We start from the raw sequence: 24,020 nt of genomic DNA, 5'->3' as shown, positions 1-24,020 counted from the left end.
GGAAAAACTAATCATTAACTTTATATGGAAAGGGAAGAAGCCCCGAATAAGTAAAGCACTACTGAAGAAGAAGAATAAAGTAGGAGGACTAGCAGCACCTGACCTCAGAACTTACTATACAGCTACGGTAGTCAAAACAGCCTGGTAATGGTACAACGACAGATACATTGACCAGTGGGACAGAATGGAGAAGTCAAATGTAAATCCAGCCACCTACGGTCACCTGATCTTCTACAGCAGCCCAAAGTCCATCAAATGGGGAACAGACAGTCTTTTAACAAATGTTGCTGGCAAAACTGGATGTCCATCTTCAAAAAAATGAAAGAGGACCTATACCTAACACCATATACAAAAACTAATTCAAAATGGATCAAAGACCTAAATATAAAGCCTAAAGCTATAAAGTTCATAGAAGAAAAAATAGGATCAATGCTAGAGGCCTTAATACACGGCATTAACAGGATAAAAACCATAACCAACAACACGCAAACTCCAGAAGATAAGCTAGATAACTGGGATCTTTTAAAAATTAAACACTAATGCTCATCAAAAGACTTCACCAAAAGACTAAAAAGAGAACCTACAGAATGGGAAAAAAAAATTTGGATATTACAAGTCAGACAAAGGTGTAATCTCTAAAATCTACAAGAAAATCCAACACCTCTACAACAAAAAGACAAATAATCCTATTAAAAAAGGGCAAAGGAAATCAACAGACACTTCACCAAAGAAGACATTCAAGTGGCCAACAGACATCTGAGGAAACGCTCACCGTTAGAGAAATGCAAATTAAAACCACAATGAGATACCATCTCACCCTGGCATTATTGGCACGAATCAAAAACACTGGAAATAACAAATGTTGGAGAGGCTGCGGGGAGATCGGAACTCTTATGCACTGCTGGTGGGAATACATAATGATACAACCATTTTGAAAAATGATATGGCGCTTAGTTAGAAAGCTAGAAATAGAAATACAATACGATCCAGCAATCCCTCTCCTAGGAATATACCCTAGAGAAGTAAGAGCCATCTCACGAATAGACATATGCACACCCAAGTTGATTGCAGCATTGTTCACAATAGCAAAAAGATGGAAACAACCTAGATGCCCATCAACAGATGAATGGATAAACAAACTATGGTACATACACACAATGGAGTATTATGTATAAAGAACAATGATGAATCTGTGAAGCATCTCAAAACATGGATAAAACTGGAGGACATTATGCTGAGTGAAATAAGTCAATCACAAAAGGACAAATATTGTATGAGACCTCTATTGTAAAAATTCATGAAAAAGTTTACACACAAAAAGAAACAATCTTTGTTGGTTAGGAGGGATGGGAGGTGTGTGGGGGGGGAACTAAATAGACAATAAATAAGTGTTAACTTTGGTGAAGGGTAAGACGGTGCACAATACTGGGGAAGCCAGTACAACTGATACAAGGAAAGCTAATGGAAGCTCTGTAGACACATCCATACTCCCTGAGGGACTGAATTGCTTTGCAGAGGGCTGTGGGGACCATGGTCTCTGGGAATATCTAGCTCAATTGGCATAACACAGTTTATAAAGACAAGGTTCTACATTCTACCTTTGGTAAGTAGCGTCTGGGGTCTTAAAAGCCTGTGAGCAGCCATCTAAGATACTCCAATGGTCTCACCCCTTCGGGAGCAAGGGAGGATGAAGAGAACAGGATACAAGGAAAAGATTAGTCCGAAGGACTAATGGACCACAGCTACCAAGGCCTCCACCAGACTGAGTCCAGTACAGTTAGATGGTATCCGGCTACCATCACTGACTGCTCTGACCGGGATCACAACAGAAGGTCCTGGACAGAGCTGGAGATGAATATAGAACAAAATTCTAACTCACAAAAAAAGATCAGATTTACTGGCTCGACAGAGACTGGAGAAACCCCGAGAGTATGGTCCCCGGACACCCTTTTAGCTCAGTGGTGGAGTCACTTCTGAGGTTCACAGTTCAGCAGGGGATCGGACAGCCCCATAAAAGAAAACAGGACTTATGAGGCACAGCAGTCCAGGGACAAGGACTAGAAGGCGGAAGGGGACAGGAAAGCTGGTGATAGGGAACACAAGGTTGAGAAGGCACACGGTTGGCTTGTCATGGTGTTGTTAACCATTGTCATAGGGCAATATGTGTACTAATTGTTTAATGAGAAACTATTTGTTCTGTAAACCTTCATCTAAAGTACAATAAAAGAATTATCTATGTGAGATCAATTTGACAACAGCTACTCAAAAGGTTTGATGGGAAGCCTAGGGACAGTGAGTTGAAGATAATGGTGATGGAATAATTTGGAAAAGGATAGCGAGAATAACAGCATAATTGGAAGAATGTAATCAATGTCACTGAATTGTACATGTAGAAATTTTTGAAATGGTGTATCTTTGGCTATGTCTATTTTCACCAGAAAGAAAAAAAGGTCCTCCAAGGTCGAGAAGGGAGTTTGCTGACATGTCATGGGGTTGTTAACCAGTGCCATAAAACAATATGTGTACTGACCGTTTAATCAGAAACTATTTGTTCTGTAAACCTTCATTTAAAGTACAATAAAAAAAAGAATTTGTTCTCCCTTGGTTGTCATGATGACACCAGTGGAGAGTGTGGGAGGAATTTAGTCCAGTCACTGTGAAGGTCAGGGTTCCTGTCCAGTGATCAAGAGAGACTGAGTCTCTCTCATTCTGGAGGGTTTGTTATGTATATACAATGCCTGGAACTAAGGAGGTCATGTGGATACTTATCTCACTTCCCTATAAAATAGGAGCTCTTGGTGACTTAGGGGTTGTATTCAGCTGTGTGACAGTGACAATCAGCCTGGTAGTCAGGCTGGAGCCCAGAAGTGATCCAGGCTGTCATGTTGCCAAACCTGAAGCAGGAGAATCAGGCTGAACCTCTAAGATTGATGATTGCTGTCCAAGATCACAAACTTAAGCGTCCCTTTTACCCATCTCTTGTCAAACTTCAGTGTTTCTGCTGCTCCCTGTGCAGGTAATGGTGGCCTCAGGGTCTGCAGCCTCCCTCTTAAGAGCTTAATGGGACAGAGTTACTTCATGAAAATATTGGGGGTCAGTGTGATGTGCTCCCTGATATTCCCTGGGTTTCTGAAGATCTCCAATTAACACAAGAGTAGAGAATGAACAAGTAGATCTTGTGGACTCAAGAAAACCCACCCACCAAAGTTCCCATGGGCCCTAAGTGGGATTCACTTAGGGAAGTCACATCTATGGGACCTAATTCACCCATCTCCCCTGGAGCAGACTCAGTGCCTTCCAGCAATGGTGAAGCATAGCCTTCACCCTCTCAAGTTCCACAAAGATCTGTGCTGCTCTCAGGGTCCAAATGTCTCCATGATTGATCCCCCTCTCCCTGACATCACATCTGAGGGTGTAGGTGCCCAGCAAGTGTGCCAGGCCAGCCCTGTGCCTGGAACTCCACTCAGTCCTGCATCCTCACAGATTTCGCAACTTACTGCTTCATCCCTAGACACAGTGAGCCTCAACCAACCCTGATCACAGATGACTGGAAGGGGGGGAAGAGGAAGAAGGTCTATGCTCTGACCCTCACAGAGAAGAATCCATGCTTTAGGGGGACCATCCATGTACTGAGACAACTGCCTCTGACCCAAAAGGAAGCTGGGACATGCAGACATGCTTTCCTTCAAAACAACGAGGCAAGCTCCACAGGCTTTGATTTTACCAGGCGTAGGTTTAGAGTTATTGTGATTTTTTCCTTAGTTTGTTTATTGTTTTTTTGTTTGTTTGTTTTGTTTTACTGGGACTTTAGAAACATTGAATGGGAAATTTGGAGGAGAGCCATTGTAAGCCCAAAACTACCTCCAGGTGTAGTCAATGTAGATGAGTTATTATAATAATAGAAAAGAGTCATCGTTAGAGACCTGAGCAAGCCAGTGTTTCTGTCCCGCTTCCCTATCTGCCTGTGTCACTGTTTGAACCACTGTTGTGCCAGATCTGACAGTAGTGATTGGCTTTGTCTTCAGGCTGCAGCCCAGAGATGAGCAAGAGCCCTGCATTGGCCAAGGCATCTTTGGATGCAGAGAAGCTCCTGGGAACCCCAGAGCCCCAGTGTTTAATTGAGTCTGAGTAGTAGCTCAGGAGATACCAAGAAGAGCTCCCTGACTTCTGCTGATACCAGGGTATGACTTTGCCACCAACATAGACGTTGCCAGGGATGCAGAAAGGGAGGATAGCTGAGTAAACACAGGCTGGAGAGGGAACCTGTAAATGCAGGCATTCATGGGCAATGGACAGAGGTCAGTGTGACGTTAGTGGGTATGTAAGCTGTTGGGTGACAGGCTGGGGGTTTTCCCTGGGCCTCTGATGCCCCTATCTGTGCGGTGAGAGAGGGGTACAGCCACGGTGGACACAGCCCTGCTGAGGCCCCACAGTGGGGGTGGGTTGCTCTAGGATTATCTTATTCTCCCTAATGCCCTCAGGGAAAAGGAGGGACTGCTATGCAAATGTGCTTCCCTCTATCTGGCTCTCTCAGAACCACCAGAGCACTAATGCAGGGCCCTGAGAGGAGTCCTGAGGATAGGAGAGAGTGAGGGAGGGAAATGGTCTGAGTGTGGCCCCAAGGAGGGTCTTGGAGGGAACAGCTGTTGGGAACACATCTGGGACCTCCACAGGAGCCTCTGCCAGGCCGGAGAGCACACAGCTGCTGAGTCTCCTCAGTGAAAGCAGAGGGAGCTCAGCCTCTGCCCACAGTGGGGCTCACCCAGTTGTAACACCCTATGCAGGGCCCAGGGACTCCTCCACAGCAACCCCTGCTGGTCACATGTCCATCTTCAGTGTTCAACACCCTGAAGGCTTTCTGCCCCAGGACTTTGTCACTCAATAAACAGTAGCTGAGAGGCCTGTGTGAAACACTGTGCTCGGCTCCAGTTAAATGAATATTAATCCACTGTCTCTGGTTTATAGAGTCTTGCATTATAAACAGGAATGTTGTCAGGAAATAGTTCTGTGAGAATGAGAATTTCTACAAAACATTTAAAAGAGTGAGACTATCTATCTGCTATACTTAGGAAAGTATACTTTAAGCTGGGTGTGAGGTAAGTAGATGTGTGGTTCTCCAGGTGGAGTTAGAAAAAGACAGAAAGAGAAAGGATATTTCAATGCTGAAATTGTGAAAAATGTGACATTTTCACAAACTGGCCAACCCATAAAAGTAACATTGCTGACTGAGAACAGGGAATGGTGAGGAGATCAGGACAGAACTTAAGAAATTATTTATTGTGAAGTAAGCAATTAGAATAGAAAACAGGCGGAGAAGATGCATTTGGAATAATTTTCAAGGGTAGAATCCTCAGGACTCCTGACCAGAAGGACCTTTAGTGTGGGAAAGGAGGAAGAATGTATCATGAACTGGAATTTTCTAGTTTGAATGACCACACAGATAGTGCTGCTGTTTAGTGCAGTAGAAAATAAGGAAATTCGATGAATTCTCTATAAAATAGTGGAACATCTAGGAAGCAGTTATAAATACTGAATTCCAACTTCTGAAATGGTCGACTCTGACCTTGTCTGGTAGCAAGATGTTACCATGGCGTTTAGGGTGCTGGTCCTACCCTGTGGTTGTTAGGTGCCCTCGAGTCAGTTCCGACTCATAGCGACCCTATGTACAACAGAACAAAACACTGCCCGGCCCTGCACCATGCTTACAATCGTTATTACGCTTGGGCCCGTTGCTGCAACCACTATGTCAATCCATCTCGTTGAAGGTCTTCCTCTTTTTCACTGACCCTCTACTTTACCAAGCATGATGTCTTTCTCCAGACACTGATCCCTCCTGATAACATGTCCAAAGTATGTGAGAGGTAGTCTCGCCATCCTTCCTTCCCTAAATGCACTAATATGGGGATGTAGATATTTAGAAGAGGCAAAATCTTGGGATAGAGCTCTAGGCAACTTCCTTATTTACAGAATATGTAAAAAGAGTCCTGGAAATATATTTGCTTGGTTAAGACAATCTCTTCTTTGGATATCAAAACCATTAATCATTCATACAACATACTTTTTTATTCTTGTAGAAAATAAACACAGCAAAACATACACCAATTCAATAATTTCTACATGTACAATACAGTGACATTGATTACATTATTCAAATTATGAAGCCATTTTCACTTCTCTTTTCTAATGTGTCCCTCTCCTCTTAACATAAACATTTCCCCTAAACTTTCTATCTAACCTTTCAAGTTGCTGTTAACAATATGACCTGTATGTTGTTGTTGTTGTTAGGTGCTATTGAGTCAGTTCTGACTCATAGCAATCAGACGTACAACAGAACGATACACTGCCCAGTCCTGTACCATCCTACCATCGTTGTTATGCTTGAACGCATTGTCGCACCCATTGTGTCAATCCATCTCATTTAAGGTCTTCCTCTTTTTCACTGACCCTCTACTTTATCAAACATGATGTCCTTCTCCAGGGACTGGTTCCTCCTGATAACATGTCCAAAGTATACGAGAAAAAATCTTGCCATCCTTGCTTCTAAGGAGCATTCCTTTTGTACTTCTTTGTACAGATTTGTTTGTTCTTCTGGCAGTCCATGATATATTCAATATTCTTCATTGCCAACACCATAATTCAAAGGCATCACTTCTTTGATCTTCCTTATTCATTCTCAAGCTTTCACATGCATATGAGGCGGTTGAAAATACCATGGCTTGTGTCAAGCTCACCTTAGTCCTCAAAGTGACATCTTTGTTTTTAACACTTTAAAGAGGTCTTTTGCAGCAGATTTGCCCAATGCAATATCTTTTTTGATTTCTTGACTGCTGCTTCCATAGATGTTGATTGTGGATCCAAGTAAAATGAAATCCTTCACAACTTCAATATTTTCTCTGTTTATCATGATGTTGTTTATTGGTTCAGTTGTGAAGATTTTTGTTTTCTTTATGCTGAGGTGCAATCTATATTGAAGGCTATAGTCTTTGATCTTCATCAGTAAGTGTTTCAAGTCCTCTTCACTTTCAGCAAGGAAGGTTGTGTCATCTGCATATCGCAGGTTGTTAATGAATCTTCCTACAGTCCTGATGCCCCGTTCTTCTTCATATAGTCCAGCTTCTCATATTATTTGCTCAGCATACAGGGTGAATAAGTATGGTGAAAGATACTACCTTGACGCACGCATTTCCTGATTTAAACCACGCAGTATCCTCTTGTTTTGCTCCAACAACTGCCTCTTGGTCTATGTACAGGTTTTTCATGAGCACAGTGAAGTGTTCTGGAATTCTTCACAATATTATCCATAATTTGTTATGACCCACACAGTCAAATTCCTTTGCATAGTCAATAAAACACAGGTAAACATCTTTTTGGTATTCTCTGCTTTCAGCCAGGATCCATCTGACAACAGCAATGACATCCCTCTTTCCACATCCTCTTCTGAATCCAGCTTGAATTCCTGGCCATTCCCTGTCAATGTACTGTTGCAACCTCTTTTGAATGATCTTCAGCAAAATTTTACTTGTGTGTAATATTAACGATATTGTTTGATAATTTCCACAATCTATTGGATCACCTTTCTTTGGAATGGACACAATTATGGATCTCTTCCAGTTGGTTGGCCAGGTAGCTGTTTTTCAAATTTCTTGGCATAGATAAGTGAGCACCCCCAGGACTACATCTTTTTGTTGAAACATCTTAATTGGTATTCTGTCAATACTTGGAGCCTAGTTTTTCGACAATGCTTTCAGTGCAGCTTGGACTTCTTCCTTCAGTACCATCGGTTGTTGATCATATGCTACCTCCTGAAATGGTTGAATGTTGACCAATTCTTTTTGGTACAGTGACTCTGTGTATTCCTTCCATCCTCTTTGGATGCTTCCTGCATCATTCAGTATTTTTCCCATAGAATCCTTCAATATTGCAATTTGAATTTTTTCAAGTTTCTTCAGTTCTTCCAGTTTGAGAAATGCTGAGCATGTTCTTCCCTTTTGGTTTTGTAACTAGAGGTCTTTACACATTTCATTATGATTCTTTATCTTCTCAAGCTGCCCTTTGAAATCTTCTGTTCAGCTCTTTTACTTCATCATTTCTTCCTTTCGCTTTAGCTACTCTATGTTCCAGAGCAAGTTTCAGAGTCTCTTCTGACATCCATTTTTGTCTTTTCTTTCTTTCCTGTCTTTTTAATGACCTTTTGTTTTCTTTATGTATGTGTTCAGTGTGTCAAGTCTTTTCTTGAGATGTTCTCTAACTTCAGGTGGGATACACTCAAGGTTGTATTTTGGCTCTAGTGGACTTTGTCTAATTTTCTTCAACTTCAACTTGAACTTGCATATAAGCAATTGTCTGTTTGACAGTCAGCCCTTGGCCTTGTTCTGACTGATGATACTGAGCTTCACCATTGTCTCTTTCCACAGATGTAGTTGATCTGATTCCTGTGTATTCCATCTGGCAAGGTCCATGTATATAGTCACCATTTATGTTGTTGATGGTGGATAGTCTACTAGTTAAGTTAGTCTGTTGTTTAGTTTAAAGAAGGCTTCAGGGGATATTTTTGGTTTATGGTTTCAGGGTTAAATATTATCTAAGGGCAGTAGTTTTGGGTTGTCATCCTTTTAATGGCTCCAGAAATTCTGCATTCCAGGAGAATTGGAATTATATTCCACATTGCCCCCCTTTTGATCAGGATTCTTCTGTAGAATCTTTGATCAGAATGTTCAGTAATGGTAGATGGTCATTATCTATTTCTTCTTATCTTGTGGAAAAGGAGGCCACACATTCCATTTCCTTCTTCTATTCCTGACTCTCCACTTTGCTCTGTTACTCCAGGTGAATAGAGACCAATTGTTGTAACTTGGATGGTCACTTTGCAAGCTTGTAAGACTCCAGGCACTACACAATGAACTAGGAAGTAGATCAAAACACTAAATATGATATTGGGCCAAATAACTGGAATATCCCATGAAACCATGACCCTAAACCCCCAAACCAATAAACGAAATTCCATGAGGTGTTTTTTGTACGTAAGGAAACCTCAACTGCTGCTCTGTGTTGTTGTTGTAAATATATATATAACACATTGCATTTGCCAATTACAGGTGTACAATTAGTGACATCATTTACACAAATCCACTATGCATCCATTAGGCTTAATCAATGCAATTATTCCATCACCAAGAACAGAAACTCAGTGCTCAGTAAGCAATAACTCCTCCTTTCCCATTCATCCCACCCCTGGTGCCCACTAATAAACTTTGGCTCTATACATTTACCTGTTTTGATCTTTTTCATATAAGTGAAGTCATTCAATATTTATGCTTTTCTGCTGGACTTGTTTCACTCAGTATGACGTTCTCAAGCTCCATGAATGATGTAGCATGTATCAGCACTTCATTACTCTTTCTGGCTGAGTAGTATTTCTATTGTATGTATGCACCATATTTGATTCATCCATTCATCTGCTTATGGGCATTTAGGTTATTTCCACCTTATGGCTATTGTGAACAGTGCTGTAATGAACATTGGTGTACATATGTCTGTTCATGTCTCTGCTTTCAAGTCCCTTGGGTATATTCCTAGCAGTGGAATTGTTGGATCATACTGTAGTACTATTTTTAGTTTTTTGAGGAACCTCCACACTGTTTTTCCACAATGGCTGTAACATACTGAATTCCTGCCAGCAATGGATATGGGTTCCAATTTCCCCACACCCTTGTCAACATTTGTTATTTTCTGGTTTTTTGTTTGTTTATCTTAGTCATACTAATTGGAGTGAAATGCCATCTCATTTTGGTTTTAATTTGCATCTGTCTTATGACTGAAGATGTTGAGCTTCTCTTCGTGTGTTTGTTGGCCATTTGAATATTTTCTAAAATGAAATATCTATTCAAGCCCTTTGTCCATTTTTTGATAGGGTTATTGGTCGTTTTTGTTTGTTTGTCTAGTTGTTGAAGTATTATATCTATTTTGTTATTATATTCTTGTCAGATATATGATTTCTGAAGATGTTCTCCCAATCGATACCTTGTCTTTTCACTTTTTTTGCTAAAGCCTTTTGATGAACAAGAGTATTTAACTTTTATGAGGTCCCATTTATTTATTTCATCTTTTTCTGTTCGTGCTTTTGTTATTATATTAAATAACCCATTGTTAAAAGCTAGACCTGACAACCTTGCCCCTGCATTTTCTTCTAAGAATTTCGTGTTGTAGGTTTCACATTTAGGTCCTTAATCCATTTTGAGTTTGTTTTTTGATGTAGTGTGAGGCATGAGTCCTGTTTCATTTTTCTAGATATGGAAATCCAATTTTCACAACACAATTTGTTGAATAAACTCTTCTTTTCCCATTGAATGGATTTAGCACACTTGTAAAAAAATCAGTTGGTCATAGACTTTTGGGTTTACTTCTGAATTCTCTATTATATTCCAATGTTCTATTGTTATACAATTACCAGGCTGTTTTGATTACTGTAGCTATATGATGTTTTGAGATTAGGAAGTGTGAGTTCTCCTACATTGTTCTTCTTCAAAACCACTTAACTACTGTTATGGATGACTTGTGTCTCCAAAAACAGTGTGTCAACTAGGCTAGACCATGATTCCCAGTATTGTGTGGTTGTCCTACATTTTGTGATCAGAGGTAAATCTATGTGTTGTAAATCTTAACCACTATGAAGTTAATGAGGCAGGATTAGAGGCAGTTATGTCAATGAGGAAAGACTCAACCTATAGGATTAGGTTGTGTATTGAGTCAATGTCTTTTGAGCTATAAAAGAGAGAATGGAGCAGAGAGGAGAGGGACCTCCTACCACCAAGAAAGAAGAGCTGGGAGTGGAGTGCATCCTTTGGACCCAGGGTCCCTATGCTGAGAAACTCCTAGACCAGGGGAAGATTGAGGACAAGAACCTTCCCCTAGAGCCGACAGAAAGAGAAAGCCTTCCCCTTAAGCTGGCACCTGAATTGGAACTTCTAGCCTCCTAAACTGTGAGAAAATAAATGTTTTCGTTAAAGTCATCCAAGTACTATTTCTGTTACAGTGGCACTAGATAATTAAGATAACTACTGAGGACCTAAAAGTTAAAATTAAAACCATAAAGTTCTTTGAAGAAAATGTAGGAGCAAAACTTTAATACCTAGTTTATTTCAGTGATAGATTATCAAACACAACAATGAATGCATGAGCAGCAGAAAAAATAGATAACTGGGACCTCATAAAAGTTTAATACTTATGCTGATTGAAATACTCCATCAAAAGAGTAAAGAAACAACCTACGGACTGGGAAAAAAATCTTTGGAAATGATATAACTGATAAGGGCCTAATATCTAAAATATATAGAAAACTTCTATAATTTAACAGCAAAAAATAAATAACCCAATTAAAAACTGGGTAAAGGACATGAACAAACACTTCACCAAAAAGGATAGTCAAATGGCCAACAAACACATGAAAAGATGCTCAACATCATTAGCCATCAGAGAAATGTAAATCAAAACCACAGTGAGAAATCATTTCACTCTCACTAGGATGGCTAAGATAAAAAAAAGAAAAAAAATAAAGAACTGAAAATCACGAGTGCTGGAGGGGATGTTGGGGAATTAGAACCCTCATCCATTGCTGGTAGGAATGTAAAATGATGCAGTCATTGTGAAAAATAGCCTGTCAGTTCCTCAAATAACTAGAGGCAGAGCTGCCATATGACTCAGCAATTCCACTCCAAGGGATATAATAGAAGTGACATGAAGACACATGCACACCTACGTTCATTGCAGCACTATTCACAATAGCACAAAGATGGAAACAACCTAAGTGTCCATCAACAGAAAAATGTATAAGCAAAATGTAGTACGTATGTACAATAGAGTATTACTCAGCGATAAAGAAAAGTAAGCTCCCAAAACATCTTACAACGTGAGTGAACCTGGAAGACATTGTTGTTGTTCTTGTTAGGTGCTATCGAGTCAGTTCTGACTCATAACAACCTTATGTACAACAGAAAGAAACACTGCCCGGTCTTGCACAATCCTCATAGTTGTTATGCTTGAGCCTATTGTTGCAGCCACTGTGTCACTCCATGTCATTGAGCGTCTTCCTGACCCTCTACTTTACCAAAAATGATGTCCTTCTCCAGGGACTGGTCCCTCTCTTAGGAAGATTGAAAGAGGACGTTGTGTTGAGCAAAATAAGTCAATTAGAAAAAGAGAAATAGTGTATGTTTTCATGTTTGTGAAATGACTTGTGTAGGTCAGAGGGGGAAAGAAAGAGAAGTATCCCTTAGACAGTAGTCACTTTTTATTCATAGTAATGGGAAATGTGGATGAAGTTTGTACAGCATGACTGATGTAACTGATATAAATAAGCTGTACATAGGAAAAAGAAGTGAATGAGAAAATGCTAGGTTGTATACAGTTTTTCAACAATAACACAACCAAAAAAAAACAGGCAGGGCTACAGATGTTGATACTAATTAAACATAACCAATCACCTCATGAGATTAATTCTCTTGGTTTGGGGGCTTAGGGCCATGGTCTCATAGGACAATACAATCAATTGGCATAATTCTTGAAGTTTATGTTCTGCCTCCTAGTATAATGAGTAGTGTCTGGGGTCTTAAAAACTTATGAACAGACATCAAAGATCTTTATCCATCTGGAACAAAAGTGAAAGAAGGAAACCCAATAAATAGAGAAAGAACTGGGCTTCACGACTTGTCTCTGTGAACCACTGTCTCCTCCATCTTCAGACCAGAAGACCTAGATAGTGCCCAGCTACCACTACTGAATGTTCTAATCAGGCATACAATAGATAAATCCTAATAAAAAAGGAGAAAAATGTGAAGCACAACTTCAAATCCTTAAATACTACAGAGTAACTCAACCTATTGAGGCAGGAGGAGTCCCCAAGACTATGGCCTTGGGTTGCTCTTCAAATCTTGAATTGAAACTATCCCCAGAAGTCACCATTAAACTAGGCAACAGTTTAGCCCAATGAGTAAAGATTGTCACCCTTGACAACATGTTCTTAAAAAAAAAAAAAAAAAAAAACTATGTAAGACCAAACAATAGGTATTTTAATGCATATATGAGAATGTTGGGGTGGAGGGAGGCAGGGAATTTAAATAAATGGAAATGAAACAACTAGAACAGAAATAATGAGAATATTTACGCAATGTGGAGAAGATAATCAATGTCACTGATTATCATGTCTAGAAACTAGAATGGGAGTGGGTTTTGCTGGGTGTATTTTCACCAGAAATAAAATTCAATAATAAATTTTTAAAAAAACGCTTAACTATTCAAGTCCGCTTGTCATTCCATACAAAATTTAGGATTTTTTTTCATTCTGTAAAGACAGCTGTTGGAATTTTGATTGGAATTGCATTGAATCTTTAGATCGCTTTGGGTAGTATTGACATCTTAACAATGTTGTCTTTTAATCCATGAACATGGAACGTCTTTCCATTTATTTAGGTCTTCCTTAATCTCTTTCAGCAGTGTTTTATAATATTCACTGAGTACCTATTTCTTATGCAATTGATGTTGTATTCCTTGTGGAACTTAACTACTACATTTATCCTCTGGGAATACCATACAATTGGTCCTTATATTTGTCTGTGCCTTTAACTTTATTAGATCTATCTCTGTCTCTTTTCTCTCCATAGTGCTGATCTGAGTATCTGCCTAGTGTTCTTTCCTTTCTATTTGAAAAACTCCCTTAAATAATTCTTGGAGAGCAGGGAGAGTGTTTACGATTCCAACAACTTTTTTCATTTGAGAATGTCTTGATTTCACCATCATTTTTGAATAACAACTTTGCTGGGTAAAAAGAATTCTTGGTTGACAATTCTTTTCCTTCCATATTTTATATATGTTGTTCCATTGCTTCCTGGATGCCATGTTTTCTGAGGAGAAATTCTAATTCTTATCAAGGACTCCTTACATATTATACTGTGCTTTTCTCTTGCTGCTTTCAAGACTCTCTCCTTGTCTTTCATTTTCAAGAATTTTATTACAGTGTGTCTTGGTGTAGACCTGCTTATATTTCTTCTGCTTGGAATTCACCTAGTGACCTGGATTTGCTGGCTCTACTCCTTATTCAGGTCTGAGAAATTATCTGTCATTATGTTTTGAAAAAGTGTTTTTATTCTTTTCTTACTTTTTTCTTGTTCTGGAATTCCAAAAATCTTAATGTTGGATTTTATCCCCTTCTCTTATTCCTCTTGAGCCTTGACAAGTTCAGTTACCCTGTCTTCTAAGTTGCTTATTCTTTCCTCTGCTCAAATCTACCGTTGAATCTTTCCCTTGCATTTTCCAATTCAGTTATTTTATTCTTCAATTCCAGTATTTTTCTATTCTTTTTTAAAAATGTTTTTAATCTCCTTACTGAGTTTCTCACTTTGTTTCCTGATCTTCATTGGTTTCTTTTCTTTGTGTTCTTTACTTTCTTTGAACATATTTAACATTGTTGTCTGGAGGTCCCCTATTTTTCTTATTAACCTGGCCTCCAGAAGACCAATTCCCACCTCTTCATGGTTTTCTTTTAATTGAGCCATTTTCTCTTGCATTCTTGTATGCCTTATATTTTTTTGTTGTTGGACCTGAGGCAAATGAGTACATTATTGAGTTAATTCTTAGACTCAGATCTTGTTATTTATTTTTTCCCTTTCCCCTATTTCCTCACTCTTTTTCAGAAATCCCTTACAAGACTCTCTTTCCCTTAAGTTTTCCAGTATTGACTTAGCAGTTCTGGGAACTTGTAACCTCCTTCACTCTTCTCTGGGTGGACCTCTGGAACTTTGTTTGTGTTTTGTGGGCTGTTCTTGAATTTCTTTAGCTTGTAAGGGGGTAGAGCAGGAAGGAATTTTCTGATGCACTGCAAAGAAAAATTTTCCTTAGGTGCCTTTTTTAGGTTTGGGATCAGTGATGCCCTCACAGATGGCTGGCTGCCTACAGAGTTCAGGTGTCTCTGTTTCCTTATGAGAGCCACAAAGCCCCAGATTGGATGTGTACCTAGGTGCCCCTTCTTACTTCTACACATGGTGCCCTTGTGAGTGGCTGGCTGCCTGTAGAGACTAGTTTTCACTGTACACCACATGTCCTTCCCTACTGGGACATCTCTGGCCTCAAGCTTCAGTGCACGAAGGCACCATTTTCTAGGACCACTTTCCTAGACTTCCCCACCTGCATTACTCTCTCTAGAGCTCATCTACTCACAAACTCCAAACCTCCCTGTACTCCACACTGGCCACTGCCATCCCAAGATGGCTGTGCTGTGCCTGAGAAGAGAGTAGGGTGAAGACATTCTGTGAATCTCTGCTTTCCCATGATCAGTCTGATACCTTTTAATTCAGAGTTCCCTTTGGTCCTCCAATTTTTATCATATGTCTGGAATTTGAAAAGTATTTAGTTTCCTTTTATAATAATTATGGAGAATTCAGAACATGTGGCTGTTTACGTTGCCATCTTCCTCCACCCTCCGACAAAGTAGATATTAATGAAATAACACAGTGATGAACAAAGTGATCCAGGAGAAGGAGACCTCCAGGAATCAAAGGATTATAATTAGAAAAGAGGGAGACCTTGACAAAGCAAGTGATATAGAAAAGCAGGGAAAAACTCCTCAGACTTGTTAGGATAAGGAACTGCTGGCTGGTTTAGTGTGGCCTATGAAGGTTATGGGAAGGTAGGCCAAAGTTATATGTGTCAGAAGGAGCAAAGCATGAATAGTGCATGAGAAAACTGAGAGAGTAAAAATAAATGTCACTTTAGGGAAAACTGTATGGGAAGTGTCAGAGAACATCTGAAATCTAAATGTCTTTCTTTGAACAGTTCATATAAACATCATTATAATAATTAGTAGGATTGTCAGAGGAGAAGATAAATCCAAAAATTTTATTTAATTACTCTATAGGATTTAACCAGTTAATCCCCAACATTTCCTTAAAAGCTCCTTTCCTATTTCACTATATATACTGTGATTTTAAAATAGTCTTTGTTCCAACTTTACAATTTTACTGGCCTGACATTACTATATGAGTTGATAAAATCTTTGACACACATTTATTGTATATCTGTTTGCTATTCAAGTATTTTTTCAAAATTTTTCTCTAACTCTTTTGGAAGTCATGTCCAAATATTTTCAACTACCAAATCCATTTAACCTGTTGTGCCTGAAGAGTGAACTCTGCTTAAGCTCAGAGATATCTTTCTTGCACTTATAGTGATTCACAAGTGGAATTAAAATTTTGTTTTTGCTGATCCTGTGTTTCTCTAGAGATCTCCCTATTTTTTTGTGACAATAGCACCCTGAGTCCCACTCAGGATCACAACAGCCCTCTAAAATCTAGACTGATAAGTGCCCACTCTACTCTGGGGTGATTTCTTAGTTATCTAGTGCTGTTACAACAGAAATACCACAAGCTGGTGGCTTTAACAGACAGAAATTTATTTTCTCACAGTCTAGGAGGTTAGAAGTCCAAACTCAGGGCACCAGCTCTCAGGGAAAGATTCCTCTCTGTCTATTCTGGGGGAAGGTCCCTGTCATCGATTCTTCCCTGGTCTACGAGCTTCTCAGTGCAGAGACCCCAGGTCCAAAGGACTACTCTGTTCCTGGTGCTTCTTTCTTTCTTTCTTAGTGATATGAGGTCCCTCTCTTTGTGCTTACTTCTCTCCTTTTATCTCTTGTAAGATAAAATGTGATTTAGGCCACACCTCAGGGAAACTCCCCTTACATCGGATCAAGACTGTGACCTGAATAAGGGCGTTCACCCCCTCTAATCCTCTTTAACATAACCTAATCTCGCCTCATTAATCACAGAAATTACGATTTACTGCACATAACAAAATTACCTCAGATCACAAAATGGAAGACAATTACACAATACCAGAAATCATGGCCTAGCCAAGCTGACACATATTTTGGGGGGACACAATTCAATCCATGACAGGTGGAGAGAGAGGAGGTGGGCTGAAACTGGAGAGAGGATGGAGATAAAAGCAACACCTTCCAGAGCCAACCCTATCTCTGTAGCTTCATGATGGATCTCCTTGTTCCAGGAATAGAGAAATTTTCCCTGATCCATATACCAGGGCAACTGGGAAGGGTCAGAGTGTCAGGTCAGGTCCTGGGAGACTTGGAAGTCACTGCTCTGAAGTGTCTTTAAAAAGGCCTAAAAGTAAAGAAAACCCAAGAGCAAAAAGCAGCACTGTGTTCAGATTGTAGTCTCTAGCATTATTACCGTGATAAGTAAGGAGGGCACCTTGGAGAGATGGCTGAGTTCAGATCTAAGGCAGAGAATGCACAGGAGGAGTCTGAGACACCATGGATTGCCACAGCAAGGGAGGCATCAAAGACCATATGGTTGTATTCAAAGACTATAGGAAACACCTGACGGCCACCCTCTAGCCACCAATAAGACCAGCTGGGCATCAAAAGGCATGACTACAATTGATTGAAAGAAACCTATGAATTCATTATGAAGCTCAAAAAACAAACAACAAAGATTCCCCTCCCCCCCACCCCCGCCCTTCATTGGTGGTTACCAGTCACTAAGGCACCAACTCATTATTCTGAAAACTGACAAGGGGGCAGCCAGTCAAGTGTTTTCCCGCCTTTCCTATCAAAATGGTATTTCAGTGAAATCAAGTACAGGAAGACGAAAAGTTTTTTTTTTTTTTAATAGAATTTCAGCTACTAAATGCAGAAATAAAGAGATAATTCTTAACATCATCATTTTGTAACCACTTAGGAAATGTAAAACCCAGACAATTATCAATGACTGTTAAAATCCATTATATAAAAGACCAATACATCAGGCTGGTGACACTTGAACCTGTTGGTCAACCCTGAAATCATTAAAAGGACTGAGCAGATGTTCCGACCGTTCATTGAAAGTGCACAGCTTCATCTAGCATGAGTTGTTGACCCTGAGTCTAATCAATCCTCCTCCAGTCCAAAGAACACACAGGGGAGAGAGAAGCCTGTCAAGCATCACCACAAGGAAGCAACGAGTCAAATCTAGAACTGGAACATTCGATATGACCCTGCTTTTGAACAAATAAATGGCCTACACTCAGGGGTTTGGGAGGAAACTCTGTGAAAGATTAAAGGAGACACAGAGATGCATCAACCAAACATTGATGTAGTTTGTTTAACACAAAGGTTAAAAGACATTTTTGAGACAATAAAAGAAAATTGAATATGGGCCAGAATTATATATTAATGAATTAATAGTAACTTTAATAGGTGTGATAATAATGTTGTGGCACTTGTAAAGCAAAAAGTCCTTTTGTGTTAGAGATACGTACAGAAGTTTGGGATCTCCTCAAAACAATTCCAGGAAAATAAACACAAACACAAAACAACATGAGGGAATAGACACAACAATATTGGCAAAAATAGTAGCTGTTGAAGCTGAGAGATTGTAAAGGGGGCTCATTACACAATACTCATTACTTCTGTGTATGTTTGACATTTTCCATAATAAAATATAGAAATAAAAAGTGTAAGTTTTTAGGTTTATAGCAGGATTTTTCTGGACTAAGGGTGAGAATAAGCCTTAGTTGCAGAGTGTATGTGAAGTGAGGGAGTGTCCCTGCCCCAGGCACACTTTTCTCAGATTTTCACAGGAACCAAGGGAGATGGGGAAGAGAACCTGGAAGCTCTCCTTCTGAAGGTCAGAGTTAGTAGCACAGAGAAGTGGGAGGAGCCCCAAGCGAGACCCATTGCTTGAAAGGAATCAAGTGCCCCTGAGGGAAGCTTGCTTAAAAAGTGAGTGAACAGGAAAGTGTGACTAGGCCTAGGGCTCAGCTTGCCTGAAAGGAAGAGCAACCTTTGGTTGAGGCTGAGCCTTCTCTGCAACAGGGAGCGTGGAGCCCTTAGGGGCCAGTCAACCTCCAGGTTCTCCTCCACAAAGCAGGTGCCCTGGTGCCTGGTGGTTTCTGTGGACGTTGCTGAAGGTGGAGGAATGGGTGACAACGGTGTGAGGAGCTGCCAGCTGTCCATGAAGACAGTCAATGCCAGGCTTTCAGAACTAGTGGGAGAAAGTGTCTCCATGGCAGCCAGGAGCTGCAGAAACCCTGACTGGCTCAATAGGTGGTCAGAGTGGATGGGAGGGTGGTTAGTGCAAATGTGAGGAGAGCAATGTCTTACTTATCTAGTGCTGCTATAACAGAAATACCACAAGTGGATGGCTTTAACAAAGAGAAATTTATTCTCTCACAATCTAGGTGGCTTCAAGTCCAAATTCAGGGTGACAGGTCCAGGGAAACACTTTCTCTGTCTGTCAGCTCTGGAGGAAAGTCCTTGTTATCAATCTTCCCCTGGTCAAAGAGCTTCTCAGCACAGGGACTCTGGGTCCAAAGGACACACTATCCTCCTGGCTCTTGTTTCTTGGTGGTATGGTAACCATATGGGAATAGGTCCTGCCTAGTGTGACCCCTAGAGTCAATTGAGAGACACCAGGCCTTTGAGAAAGAGAAAGTGGACTTTATTGCAAGCCGGTCAAGCATGAGCTCAGAGACTAAGTCTCAAATCAATCTCCCCAAAGTTGGAGATTTTAGGGCAGTGATAGGGTTCAGGATAGGGAACTTATGCATAATTCATGAAGTTTCTGGGACTAGGCGGACAATTTCAGGAACTAATTAACATGTATGGGGTGAAGTTGTAGTGCATTATGACTGCTTGGGGGTATGACACACGAAGTTTATCTAAGGCTAGCTTTGTGGCTCATGTCTGCATGGGGAGGGTGTTTGATTGCAGGGGGCAGCCTTGAGCAGAGAAGCAGTAAGACGACCTTGTATTGTTACTCAGACAATACAGAACTGTCTTATCAGGAACTCAGAGAGGTTAGCTGGGATAGGAGGAGGAGGGGGGAATAGTTTAACCCCTTCGGTAACCAACAGGGTTAAACTGTTCCCCCTTCTGGAATGTAACCATCTTGCACTGGTCTCCTGGTTCTGCTACTGCTGGTTCTCTGCTGTTTCGCGTTCTCTAATGCAGCTTCTTGCAATGTGCACCAGTGTAACAGCGTTCCTCGTTTCCTTCTGAGTCCTCACCAGAATTGTCTGACATCCATAATTCCACCAAAAGTCTCTTCAAGGCTATCTAGGTTTTCATCATTAGACACTCTAAAATTCTTCCAACCTCTATCCATTCACAGTTTCAAAAGTGCTTCCACATTTTAGGTATTTGTTAGAGCAGCACCCTACTCACAGTGCCAAATTCTGTCTTGGTTATCTAGTGTTGCTATAACAGAAATACCACAAGTGAACGGCTTTAACAAAGAGAAGTTTATTCTTTCACACTCTAGTAGGCTACAAGTCCAAATTCAGGGTGTCTGCTCCAGGGGAAGACTTTCTCTGTCTGTCAGCTCTGGAGGAAGTTCCTTGTCATCAATCTTCCCCTGGTAGAGGAGCTTCTCAGCGCAGGGACCCTGAGTCCAGAGGATACCTGTTATCCCTTCTTTCCTTCCCATTTCTCCTATTTGTAATGGAAATGTCTAACCTTGTGCCTGTTCCACTATTGTACTTGGAAGCAAATAACTTGTATTCTAGATTTCACAGATGAAGAGGAATTTTTTTGGATTTTGGACTTGGAGCTGATTTAAGACTTTGGCTATGATGGGGTGAATGTGTTTTACATGTGGCAAGGATGTAAATTTTGGGAGGCCAAAGGGTGGAATGTCATGGATAACAAGCACCAAGGAAGTCAACAGAACACATTACATTAGCCCTCCAGGCTTGAAAATAATCCTCTGTTCTCTGAGACCATTTACACAATGGTCCTGCCCTCCAGATTCTAGGTATTGGCTACACTCTCTGGATTCTGAGTGGAAGATCCTTGGCCCTGGCCTTCAGTTCTACATCACAGGCCCAATGGAAGGACAACTCTGCTGCCTCGGTATTGGGCAGCCTCATTCTCCTAGTCCATCTGAGTAATGACCTCACCCCCTTGTCTCCAGTGAGCCCTGTTCTTCTTCCCCTTGGGAGTGGTAACCTCACCCTCTCAGCTTTGGAAAGCAGATCCATTCCCATCCCTCAGGCAGTAGCGAAAGACACCCCCACACTCCAAAATGGAGTTAGTGAAGATCTGAATCTGAAATCTGGGAGGGAAATCAGCTGTCTTGGTGGAAGGATGGTGCTACAAAGGGAAGTCCTACAACTGGGTGCAGCACGTTTATGCCCCACTTCCCCTACTGGCCTGGAACATTGTGGAAGCACTGAGACTGCTGTCTGGTGACCCACAGTAATAATCAACCTTCTCCTCAGGCTGGTGACCAGAGATGCTCAGGGATGCTGTGTTCCTGGACCTGTAGCCTAAGAATCAGGCCTGGACCCCTGAAGGCCTATTACTGGTGTTGTAGATGAGGAGTTTGGGGACACTATTGGGGAGCTGCTGGTACCTGGATGGATACCAAGGCCTAATGTGTTGCTGCTCTCAGAGCAGGAGACGTTGACTGCCTGCCGTCCAGACTCAGAATTTGCTGAGTTAGCAGAGACTGGGCCCAGAACCCTGAAAGATAGGAGAGACACTGTGTGAGAGAGGTGGGTTCAGTGAACAGTGACACACAACCAGGGATCCCTGGTCCTTTCATCCCCAGCCCTGACACCCTGCTTGCCTGTGCAATGAATGAGGAGTGTAAGAAAGAGACGAGCCCAGGTCATGGTGGAAACCCCCAACAAGTTTTGCATCCTGAGACCCTCAGCTGGGCCTGGGTTCCCCAAGTCCCTATTATCCCCTCCAGCAGCCAAAGTGAGGGAGGACCCTTCCTGCAAAAAAGGCTTCTCCTTGTTATTATCCACCCCCCACCCTGGGCCCTGAGCTTCATCTCCTGTTTGTAAATCTAATGCTGGGAGAGGTGGTCTTTGGTTTCCAGGGCTCCATGAAGTTACAGCTGTATGTTCCAGTGAGCACTGGAAAGAAGGTACCAGACCAGGGCTAAGTGGAGGATTCCCAGCTTAGCTCCCAGCACAGATCCCTCTGGGACAGGTCACAGTGCCCCTGCTGCCTGAGGCCTAGACACACCACAAATGTTCTGTCTTCACTGTCCACTTTTCCCTCCTCCACAGGATCAAACTGGGCCTTGTCCGGATCATGAAGTCCCTCAATCTAATTTCCCCACAAGGCTTCCTCCCCCAGACTCACCTGTTTACAGGACAGACCTAGAAACTCGGCTTCACTGATGGAGACTCCCCTGGGAGGCAGCAGAGCAGGAAGCCCAGGGCAGAGACAGAGCAGCATCCTCCCTGCCAGGGCACTGAACCACCCCTCTCTCCTCTTCCCTCAGGTCTGACCAAAACATCATCCCTAGATTTCCAGGACCTGCCCTCAAAACCCAGCCTTTCTGTCTGACCTCCCTCTTCCACTCAGCCCCCCTGACTAGACTTTACAATAGATTCTGGATTTCCAGTTCTTGATGGACAAAAGTGGAGTGAGCTGCGCTTACATTATCTCCCTTTCACATGATGTATGTGGAACCTGGGTTGATGGGGGTCCTGTAAGGGGACCCCTAAATCCTGTACCTCTGAATGTGCCAACTAGTGACCCCCCATTGCTATAGGCCAAGAGGTCCCCTGGTCCAGGCACTGAAGAAATTTTCATGTGCGAAAGAGGGAAGTTGGCTGTATGTGGACAACTGAATAGTTATTGGAGAAGTAAATAGGCCTCATTGGATGGGAATCACTCTGTCATGGACTGAACTGTGTCCGCCAAATATATGTGGGAATTCTAACCCTTATACCTGTGGATGTAATCCTTTTGGAAATAGGGTTTTCTTGGTTATGTTAATGAGGTTATATCAGTCTAAGATGTGCCCTAAACCACATAACTTCTGAGTTATAAAAAGAGTAGATTTGACACAGAGGCACACACAAATAGGGGAAGACAAATGACATGTAGGATCATCTATAAGGAACCAAGGAATGACCAGGGCTACCTACAAGAAAGGAATTGATGAAGCTGAGACCCTGATTTGGATTTTAGCATCTAGAAATGTGAGAAACTACAGTTCTGTTCTTTAAAGACACTCACTTGTGGTATTTGCAATACAGCAGCATTAGGCCACTAAGACATGTGCATTAATTGTTAACTGAATTAGGTGATTTTAGGGTATTTAGGTTGGAAGAACTCAGCCATTGAGTTTAGGGACATAATAGACCCAGGTGTCAGGAGAAGGTAACAGCTCCAGGCCCAGGTCTGCCTCCTCCCATCTGTGAACCCTGGGCCATGAGTGCACTATGGCCTGGGTTTAACCACATAGAAAGTTTAATACAGTGGGTGTCAGCACTCAATAAATGCACACACTCAAACCTTTACAAAGTGCTGGTAACAACATCTTTGTCCATTTTACTAAAGAAGAAGACAGCCATACACCCATAACCGTGATCCATGGATTCTTACGAGAAGGCTGTGGAGTTTGGTACGATTTTCTGTTTTTCTGTTGATAGAATAAATTGGCCGTGGAATGGGAAGGGAAGTAGGAGTAAAATTCAGTTTTCACTAAGAACGCCTCTGTAACTTGTGTACTTTATTCTCTGATCTTCGGTTTACTACTTAAAATGTAGATGAGTAAAAGCAGTAAGTAGAGAATAATTACTGGCACAGTGGTTAAGCACTGGGCTGCCAATCAAAATGTCAGGGGTTTGAAAGCAAAAGCTACTCAGTGGGAGAAAGATGTGGCAGTCTGCTTCCATAAACATTTACAGTCTTGTAAACTCTACCATAGCCTATAGGATCACTGTGAGTTGGAACTCACTCAACAGCAACAGGGTTTTTTTGTTTTAATTATTAGCAAATAATAATATAAGATGCATGGTTTTATTTGATAACTTCTCCATACCTTGTATTCTAATAGAATGTTTCGTTTTCCCTAAGGAATATGAAAACCTTTAAAATGTTCTGTGTTCAGGTCTTCTTAAGATTTCCAAAGGGATTTCTGGCAATGTGGCACTCTAGGCAGAAGCACCATGCTGTCCCTCTACAGCAAAGATCCAAAAAACTCAACCAAACAGAGAAAACAGCAATCCTG

At 41.3% G+C, this 24,020-nt stretch overlaps 1 gene segment (V, D, J or C); it reads right to left on the bottom strand.

Annotated features, from left to right (window-relative positions):
* LOC101359841 (immunoglobulin lambda variable 1-40-like) overlaps nucleotides 1-21,657 on the bottom strand; it is a gene marked incomplete at its 3' end in the record, with an annotated part of 33,450 nt that extends 11,793 nt beyond the window's left edge. Inside the window, 1 exon segment of the V gene segment in view lies at nucleotides 21,612-21,657. Within this exon segment, the coding sequence occupies nucleotides 21,612-21,657 (46 nt within the window).
* Between the last annotated feature and the right edge of the window lie 2,363 nt (nucleotides 21,658-24,020).

This window comes from Trichechus manatus, unplaced genomic scaffold, assembly GCF_000243295.1.
Source record: "Trichechus manatus latirostris isolate Lorelei unplaced genomic scaffold, TriManLat1.0 scaffold00157, whole genome shotgun sequence".
Classification (NCBI taxonomy): Eukaryota; Metazoa; Chordata; class Mammalia; order Sirenia; family Trichechidae; genus Trichechus; species Trichechus manatus.
Note: the sequence above shows the minus strand (reverse complement) of the source record. Positions and strands in the feature narration are given on the sequence as shown.